The sequence below is a fragment of the Drosophila elegans genome, unplaced genomic scaffold (assembly GCF_018152505.1).
Source record: "Drosophila elegans isolate 14027-0461.03 unplaced genomic scaffold, ASM1815250v1 contig_814, whole genome shotgun sequence".
Lineage (NCBI taxonomy): Eukaryota > Metazoa > Arthropoda > Insecta > Diptera > Drosophilidae > Drosophila > Drosophila elegans.
The window spans coordinates 4,689,113-4,699,381 of record NW_024546167.1 but is presented as its reverse complement, the minus strand read 5'-3'; the positions used below and the strand labels follow the sequence as shown (position 1 = coordinate 4,699,381).

Below are 10,269 nucleotides of genomic sequence, written 5' to 3'. Positions count from 1 at the left end.
TATCAACGTATTAAATACAATAAAATCTATTTTATACATACGTAAGCATTCTAAATATACAGACTATGGTCGCATACATTTTTGCAATAAATATTTTTCGAAAAACGCCTTCGCATTAATCTGGTTTCTGATATATCCATATATGAAAAGATTTGGGTTTAATGTTATGGCCACTTTTATGGTTACACTTAAAGCTAAGATTTGAATAAATAAATAAATATTGTTAATAACTAGTGAATACCATCGTACGCAGCTCAATGGCCGCGAACCGTTCGCAAGTATTTCAAGGTACATTCGCTCTGCAAGTTGTCGCCTAAATCGGGCATTATGTTGGCCTATATTTACATTAACATAATGCCGCATCTTAAAGTAAATTAGGGTATTAAATTGGGGTATAAACTAGAGTTAGAAGATAGAATGCTTAACTTATTACTCTTGAAATCTAAGGCTACTGTACAATTGATCATAGGAGGAATAGAGTTGGAGATAAAGATTACCCCTCCAGGAAGTCGAACTCATCGCGTGGGCGGTACCACTCGTCCGTGGCATGTTCGTAGATGGCCCGCTGGACCTCCGCCTCCGCCGCCTCGATGGGATCAGAGTTGGGGCCATCGAAGCGGCTGTCGGAGCGCGGACTGCGCGAGGTGGCCCGAAACTCCATGGGGATGTTGTAGCACTTGCAGATGCAGCTGGACGGGAAGCGGAACCAGTCGGAGAAGATGCCGCGGCACTCGTTGTGCGGATCGTAGGCCAGCAGCCGATGCAGGCGGTACTGCTGCTCACAGCGGCATCCATCGCGGCAGAACATCTGCTTGAACTCGTGCGTGCACTTCTCCCAGTGGACGTACTGCTCGAAGGGATACAGATTGAGCAGGGCCAGGACCTCGCCACGGGTGTTGTTCGCCCAAAAGGGGGCCACCACTTCATCCTTGACGGGACAGGCATTTCTGGAGGAGGAAACATTGGTGAGTTTTCGTTAAATAAGTTTACAAGTATATACATATTTAACACCCGTAACTTAAGTAATCATTTTCACAATAAACTTGCCCGCAGATCAACAATCTTAGCTTAGGTGGCGCCATCTGCCGAACTGCAGAGTCAACACTCTCAGTGAGGTCAAAGGTTAAACTAATTTCTTCAAACATTTCTTAAATAAGGGTTCGATTTGAAAAATAGTTCGTGTGTCAATAGAGATTGATCGAAAAAACATATACCCCCCAAAAACTGGGCTGTACAATGTCTTAGATAGACTTGGTAGAGTTTCTCGTGGTTAAATTTTAAAAATAATTAGAATCTGCTTGTTAAATCTTTAACCTTTCACTTTAAAATTAACTAGTCTAATTATGTGCTAATTTAATTGACTGCAAACTTACACTCCCCGCAGGTTGTTGGCCACCGCCACGGGCTCCTGCTTCATGGCATCCTGGAACAGTTGTCCCTCCCTCAGAAGTCCCGACTTGGTGGCACTTCCGGTGGCTCCCACTGCGGCTCCTCCCGCCACCAAAGCAGGAACAGGAACTGGAACTGGAGCTGAAACTGGAGCACTGGTACTGCTGGTGGTCAAGGGCCTGCGCAGCTTCTCCGGACTGAAGAGCCCACTGGAGGTGCCGGAGAAGAGCGAGGCGAAGCTCACGGGCGTGGTCACGGATGCGGGTGAGTACTTGGTTACATTCCGGCGGATCAGCACGGTGGGTGTAGTTGTGGTTGTGGTTGTGATTGGAGTGGTCACGCTGCTGGAGGTCTTCGGAGTTGGCGTTGGCGTTGTGGTGGTTGTCTCCAAGGGTTTCCTTCTCCTGCTGGCCGAGGCAGACGAGCTCTTGGGCAGAGAAGAGGGCCTTAAAGTGGTGGGTGCAATGGGTGCTTCCTGGGATGGCTTGGTCTCCATGCTGAGGTTACGCAAACCCAGCTGTGGTGAGTCAATAATCTGGATATTTTCACCAGCTGCAGGTGGCGAAGGTGGCTTTGCAGTGGAGTTCATTGATGGAGGCGAAGAGGGCACCACTTCGTAGACGCTATTCGACTCCGGACTGGGTTGGATCTCCACAATGTCCGCCTCAACTTCAGGTTGTTCGGGCGAAGGTGGATCAGCGGCAGTGGGTGTACTTGTACTACCACTTGAATTGGTGGTTGTGGTGGTAACTTTATCGGGAGTTTGCTCCGTAGTGCTACTACTTGCCGTGGGAGTAGCTGTCGTTATCGTCGCCTTTGTCGTACTCGTTGTGCTCGTGGAAACCGGTCGAAAGTGTGGCTCCATGAGGACATCATTGCTCTTAAAGCTACCAAAATCATCGCGATCCCGTTCGCGATCGCGATCCCTGCCGTTCATCAGGTACTTGGCACTCCGACGGCCAGCATCCTTGGTGTACCGCTCCGCCGCCAGCTCAATGTCGTCCGCATCGACCTCGTTGTTCTGGATCTCGTCCCGCAGAATGGAGATGTGCCGCACATCGCCGTACATGCGCTTCATCAGGCCCTGGTTCTCGTGCACGAACCGCCGGACGGCGTGCCACGGATACGCCGATCCGGGCAAATGGCAGAAGGCCTGCTGGCCCAGATCGCAGGGGATCGCAGCCAACATCTGGGCACGACCACGTCGCGACAGCTTGCCATTGGGACTGCACGAGTTGGCCGAATCGAAGCCGAATCCGGCGGAGGCCAGTGGCAGAGCCACCGCCAAAATCAGCAGCGCACCACTGGTGACCTCGGTCTGCAAGAATCAAATTTAATGTAAGCATTATTATCTTTCCAAAAATATTTTTATTTTTTTTTAAGTAAACAATACAAATAATAACAATTAAAACCCTTCTTTGAGGAATTTTAGTACACTAAATCAAGGAAAAATTCTACAACATAGCCTAATAGTATGTTCTTAACTATTTGCTGATATATTTTTTTTCATTATATATTATTATTCTCCTTAACTCATAAATAAGTTCTAATATATTGTACAACTTGTTGCGTATTTTTTATGCCGCAACTGCAACTCACAAAAAAAAAACAACTAACACAGAGTTTTAAATGCAAAAGTCGGCGTATGCCTAACAATTTATTTAAATTTTAAATTACCTTTGTTAGTAGCTATTACTACACCCATAAAAACCGAAAGTTTAGTTTTAATAAGTATGCCTTGAAAATTAATTATTACAGTTAAAGTATTAATTCAAAACTAAATAATATAGCCCCAACACGTATAAAATATGTATCCCCTATTTAAAAATAGTTGAACAATAGAAAATGAATAAGAAGTTTAAATTTGATTTTTTAATTGCATATTAATTTATTGGATTTATGTATTTTAATAAGCGTAACTTTGATTTCACTTCCTTCATGTATGAAAATATATTCTGCGTTTTAGTTTTCGGTGAATTCATAATTTATTTCTTGTGTGTGAATTTGATTTTCCGCCCTTTCCTGCTGTTGGAAAGGCTTTTCTTTCCAGCTGGATTGACGATTGGGCAAATGACCCCCCCACCAACTAATGGAAATACTGAGCAGCTCCAGCTGAGCAGAGGAAATCTTAATTGAAACGACAGTCGCTGGCTGATAAGCAAATGGCGTGACCACAAAAACTTCATTTTTTGTGGCAGGCAAGTGGAGTCAAGTGGGCTCAATGCACCTGGGAGTACTGAAAAGGCCGGGCTGCTCTCACTCGGCCAAAACGAATGGCCAGAGACTTCGATGCAGCCGGTAGAAAACCAAATTTTACTTTCACGCAAAGCCAACTGGACAATCACAAGTCATAAAGATGATCGATGTGCATTTGCATGCCACCTCCAGACTGCAACGCCAGAGAGAATGGCCGCGATTGCAACCATCATTACACTGAGACAATGGTATTTGTGATTTCTACTTGAAAAAATTGAATTTAAATAATGACAGTAAAACTTTTCTAATTTGAATTCTATAGATGTTGTAATCACGAAAGGTTTGTTTTGTGTATAATTTAATAGTTTATTTTGGATTTTATAAACTTATTTTAATTCAATATTTTCATGCAATCTTTGTTTAGCTTTCAAACTAAAAAGTCAATTATTTGAATAGTTAAGAATCATATTTTAAATTTTTTCCCAGTTATACTACATAACTATTTGAAATGAATGCACCTCAGTGAATATAAACAAATTATTTGGGTCAAGTAGATTTTAGCCCAGTTTTTGGTAAATCACAAAAAGGACTACAAATATTATTTGTTGATTATTTAATTAAGAAACTAGTTCAAATGTCTTATTTATAGCACTGCTATTTGGAACTTTAAATGTTACTTTTAATTTTAACTATTACTACTTCAAAAACTCACTCACTTTCATGTTTAATTCCGTTCAAATTGTATGCAAAAATGTTTATTCCTTTATTACACAATGTAAGCTTTTTTAAGCAAAATATCTATAAATAAAAATTCTAATTGGTTCTTAGTAATTAATAGTAATTTATTAATTCTTAAAAGTAAGATACAGAAATAAAAAGTCACCAACAATTTGTAGCATTCAAAAAAATATATTCGTATAAATAAAATGTTGTTCTATTTAAATCTTTGAATAAAGCTTGCTTTTTCTCCCAGTGCATGGATACCAGCACACCAGACTAGCCGCCGACAGAGCCACACCACCCTGGTCGCCCCGCACCACCACCCGAGTGGCTCACCGGCAACCGGCAACTCACTGGCGGCGGACACAACTTGCAACTGGCCACCGACCACCGACCAACGACCAACAACCACCGATCACCGATCACTGGCAGCCGGCAAAGTGAAATGCAAAGAGCAATCAAAAGCGAAATGGGTTACCCAAGTAAAAGTAAATTGCGGCGAGCTGGAAAAGCGTTGGCATTTCCCGCTACCCTCGCCCCCCTCGCCACCCGAGGGGCCCTTTCAACTTTCCTTTTCGGTTGCACAATTGTTGATGGGTAGGCCGAGTCCTAATAGGGTCTCTTTTGACTCTTGCCTCTTGGCTCTTTCTTCGCAGAACCGGTTGGCCAAAAACTGATATGCACTCGGTGTATGGTATTCGGTGTTCAGTTATCTACCAATCACAATCACAATCACATGTGGCGCACACATATCGATCGCTGGTGATTCACGATGAGAAAAGAAAGTGATCGGCTCCCTTGGCGGATGTGTGTCCAAAATGTGAGCTCAACACGACTGGCCATGCGGTTAGGTAATATTGATCATTGATCTGTTTGGCCATCTCTCATTTGTGTGGCTTTTAGGAAAATTCCAGACCGATTAGCATAAGCAGGCAAGGTCAACGCCTAAGCTATTTCGTAATATTTTCAAGGAAATTTTTTGGGTTAATACTGCCTAGATAACAGTTAAATCTCAATAAAAAATATAATTATAGTTTAAAAAAACCTTTAAATTTTTGTAATACAAGCAAACACACAAAAGGGAACTTAAAGTTTAGTTTTAATAAGAGTACCTTGAAAACAAACTGCAGACAGTATTAAAATATGTATTAATTCAATATTGAGTTATAGTTTAGTTTCATTTCATTTAAACTACAAAAGTTTTTTTTTGAGACTTTCGTGGTGTTAATTTAATGCTAATCTTTTTAAGCAACTTAGAGAGTTTCTGGCACATAATCTCGTACATCATGTTCTGTAATCATATTTAAATATCAATGACAAGGTGGAATTCCTTCTAGCATTAATTCCCATTTCTCCGATTTGAAAAGGTACCTCAATCAAGTGCTTCACGGCACCAAGACCATGGCAATTGCGAGAAGAAAGTGATCTGAGGTCTGAAATGCGAGGATGAGACCGCAACTTGGGTTCGAAACAAATGGCTCTCTGCGAACTAATTTGTGTTGAAAATCAAATCAGGTCAGACCGCAAGAGAAGACGACGCCTGAAATGGAAAGCAGAATTACTTTCGCTTTGTTCGGCAAAAAAATATATAAGGCGGCCTGGCATTAGTGTCGATTGTCATGTGCAGCGAGACAATTAAGCCGAATCTCATTCATTAACATTGTCATATTTCTTGGAAGCGAAGGAGCCACGGGGAAATTGGAGCAAATGCTGCTGTCAGCGTCCCAAGTCGGCGAAACAAATCAATATGTCCAATCAGCCGTGAGAGCTTGCAACTGCTACAGACAGTGGTGGCAGAATGGCTATTTTCAAGCCAGCCTTTTTTATTTAATTATTCTAATAACTATTATTTTTTGCACAAGTGAACAAAATGCAGTTACATACAAAATTATAGTAAAGTTGATTCGGAAGTGAAATAGTTTTTAATTCTAAGATGATTTTATAAAACCTTATTAAAAAAATTTAAGATTTAATCCTAGTGCCAAGTACTTTTAGATTATGCAAAAACATTCACATAGTCATTTTATAAATTAATAATTATAGGTTATTTAGATTAACTAGAAAAATAAGTTATGGTAGTTTTGAGAGTTTCTTATCGTTGGATATTGATAAAGGTGAACAAATTTCATTGAACTGGAATTGAACCTGTATTTTCCTAGCCTTTAGGGCCACTTAACCTAAAGTAAAACCCAATTTTAAATATTGAACTGATTTTTTCAGAGTATTTTCAGTTAGTATTGGTTTGGCTACCTTTAGCCGCCTCTTGTAGCCCCAACTCGGCAGCAATAGATGCGGCGGTGCAGTGCCGATGCTGCGGTGCAGTGCAAATGGGCATTAAGTCAACTCGCATCGAGGAAGACATTTGTCAATCGCAGACGATGCCGAGCTGTCGCCAGAGAAACGTATTGCAACACTTTAATGTGTCAGCGACTTTCTACGAAAACCCAGTCGAACGGGGGGAGGCGGGGGAGGGTGAGGGGGAGGTGGTAGCATGAGGAGACGTTCCAGTCTATGTCTTCATTTCCCAAATACAATGTTGCCGCCGTCCATCTGCAACTCTCTTGGCAAGTGGCGGCTAGAATGAATTATTTATAAATTCAATTGGCTCTGGAAATGAAGTTGATGTTACACTTAACCAAATTTGGCTATGCCGCTGTTGTTTCTGCTAATTGCGACCAGGCGACCAGCTGGCGAGTGGTGAAATTTTCCCCACCAAAACAAAAGACTGAGGCGACAAACCTGACCGGGGTTTGCAGGCCCGGTCCCAACAAAAGACTGAGGCAACAAACTTGACTTGCAAGCTCTTCATTTCCCTTCCCACACTGGCTGAGCAATGCATATTCATGGCGAAATGGTTAATTAATCGCAAAATTTCACTGATCGGATGCCGCCGGAAAAGGCCGCCAACTTCGCCGCCCAAATTTGGCAAAACGATATTTTTTGGGCCGCCGTTTCGCTTTCGGTTTGGTTCGATTTGGCTTTAGTTTTTTTAGCTTTTAGTTTTAGTTTTGGGCCTGGGCTTGGGCCAAATCCAACGAGTCGATTCCAGCCAGCCGCATTGCTCTCGAAGAAAGTGAAACTTTTTATTTTATTCCGCTTCTCTCTCACTTTTTTTTTTTTTTTGTTTTCTTCCTCTGTTTGGGACCGGCAATGCCAACCACAACAGCAAACACAGCGGAAACTTTGAGCATTTTTCGTTGTTGGTTATGCTTTTATGATTGCGTAGTCATGCGTTAAAAGAAAACAAAGTTGAAGTTGTTAATATGCATAAAACGCTTAGCCCTATCGTTTATCGATTTCAACACATTTTTGAAAAATGACGGGAACGTGTGACCATCTTTTAATTGCGATTTCATTTTCATCAATGGCTTGTGACCCGAGGGGACAACAATATTGGTTGATGAGTTTATTGTGGCTAGAATTGTGCCATGCAATTGAATGCCAATTCAGTCTGAAATGCTTGTATAAAGTAATTTATTTATTTTTACAACTAAAACCAAGAAAGTCTTAAAGTGATTGTAATATTTATATTTTTACATTTATTGCAAAAAGTAACATTTTTCAATCAAATTAAAATAAAATTCAACACTACTATATCTTCATTCCCAAGGAAGTTGTTAATGTAATTCTGCATAATATAATATAAAAAAAAAATAAGAACTCAATTTATTTAAAATTTACGAAGAGTAACAAAGAATAAGCTCAAAAGTACTACTGCAATTTTAAAATACATTCAAATAATTTATTTTCATTACAATTTTAAAAATGTGTTTTTTTAATGAAGTATTTATAAAAAAATTATGCCAAAGGGTACTTCTTTTATTTATTATTCAGGCTTTACTCTTATCAGCTTCTTTAGTTTTTATATAACACCGATTTCGTTATTGATAAAGTCGCTATTTCGGTTGTCTTCATCGGCCTGAAGCACCGTAAGCCAAATTTAAATTTGCTTTGCTGTTGCAATTGTTTAATTTTTGTCACTTTGTTATGCAAGGCAGTGTCATTTGGCAAAAGCCCACTTACCGTTATTAGCTTAGCGATCCGCGATCGCCTATCCATTTGGGTGCGCACCATTGTTTACTTTCACTCGATTGACACTCGCGTCGATGGCAAAAGCCAAATGTCGAATGCAAAATAGGTGCAAATAGAAATCTGTCAAAGGATTTGGCAATGTTTTACGCAGATTTCACACTCGCACGCTCACACTCACACGCAGGGCTATGAAAATTAGTGTTAAAGTCCATATTTCCACACACACTGCAAATCGTATGCAGTTTCCGCGACCTCTGGGGTCCCGCTTCTGTTTTTTTTTTCCTTGGGGCAGGGGGGCTTTTCCCACTGCGCCCAAATCGAGGAAATCGAGGAAATCGGGAAGATCGAGGAGAACCAGCGAAAAGCTGAAGCTGAAATCACGTTCACACGCTTCGGACTCACGTTTGCAACTGCGCCGCCACCAGCGGCTGATTGAGCTCCAAGTCCCACGGCAAAACGTCCACCTCTCTCTCTCTTTCTCTCTCTTCCCCTACCGCGCCCCCAGTCCCAATACACTGGGAGAAATGAAAGCATTCGTATTAATATTATTTCGTTTGTGTTTGGTATAAGTTGGAATAAGGAAAATCGTAAACTTTACAAATATTTCTTGCTATCTTAATTTAAAATTGTCTTCTATTGTAACTAATGCTCGAATTCAATGGTTTATGTAGGAATAAATAAATAAAAATACGAAACACAAATACTTTGGAAGACCTCAATTAAGCATAATATAGCTAAAATATATATTTAAATAAATAACCCTTAAATTATACATGTCGTTAAATAAAGAGGAATAAATAATAAAAAAAAATAATTATTCAAAATTTTTAAAGAACTTTCATAAATGTGAACCAATTTTTTTTTAGTTTCTAAAGCTTGTTGAATTAAAACATTAATCTTTAAAACTTTATTTGCTTGTTTTATTAGCTTACACCACATTAAGCATTAAATGTACTTATGGTGATGTTCAAGATTTATATATTTGTATATATTTTTCACATTTTAGTGAAACATTTAATGAAAGGTTTTAACTTAAGTCCCATTATTTTTTTCGAGTGCAGAGAGGCAGAGTGGCGAAGTGAGAGAGGTGGTCGATGGATCTCAGCTTTGCGCCAGCGAAAACGCTTTTTATTTTTACGGTTCGGCTTGCTTTTGTTTTTGCTTTTTGGTTTGCTTTTGCAGGAAAACTTTTTCTTATTTATTATTCGACGACGAACGCTGAAAAACGACACAGCGCAAAAAAAGCAAAAAAAAAGCAAAAAAAAAGCAAAAAAAAGCAAAAAAAAAGCACCAACAACATAAAATACAAAACAAAAAGCCAGAAAGCAGAGGAGTACACGTACACTGTGACAAGAAAAAGCGCCACACGCAACGCCGAACCCGAAGATCGAGCCGAAGAGACCCCAGATCTCGTAGTGCTCCAATGCTCCAATGCTCCAATGCTTCAATGCTCCAAAGCGCCAAAGCGAAGAGTGCGTCGCGAAGTCTGCTTAGTAGGTCAGTAGTGGACCCCAGCATGTGTTGTTGTTCTTGTTGTTGTTGCTTGGGCTTTGTTTTGATTCATTTGCTGCCGCTGGTGTTGCAAATGTTGTTGTTGTTGTTGTTATTTCGTTGTTGTTGCTGCCGCAGAGGATTAGACGCAGCGCCGAGAACGGAGCTTGTTTTGGCGCCCATCCTCGGGACTTGATTGCGGGAGCGCTGCACTTAGCGAGGGTTGACTGTGCGCTTTTTGTTTTGTTGCCCTTTCAGAGTTACATGGTTACATTCACCTTTATCTCAAAGTTAATTGATAAAACTTTATAAAGTTAGAAAAAATCAATTTTTGGAGAAATTAAAGATTATTTAAGAGTACCTTTCTTGTGTTTTTTAATTTTTAAAACTAGTTATAAATCAAAAAATCTTATATTCAATATTTTCACCGGTTTTAAGAAG

At 40.2% G+C, this 10,269-nt stretch overlaps 1 protein-coding gene across 1 annotated transcript; it reads right to left on the bottom strand.

Moving 5' to 3' along the window:
* Positions 1-325: 325 nt before the first annotated feature.
* Positions 326-8,749, bottom strand: LOC108138279 (protein spaetzle 4). The gene is made up of 3 exons (XM_017260437.2): positions 8,329-8,749; positions 1,374-2,707; positions 326-947 (listed from the first exon to the last, which is right to left on the bottom strand). Exons 1-3 carry the CDS (start codon positions 8,377-8,379, stop codon positions 494-496), a joined length of 1,839 nt encoding a protein of 612 aa, XP_017115926.1. The 5' UTR covers positions 8,380-8,749; the 3' UTR covers positions 326-493.
* Between the last annotated feature and the right edge of the window lie 1,520 nt (positions 8,750-10,269).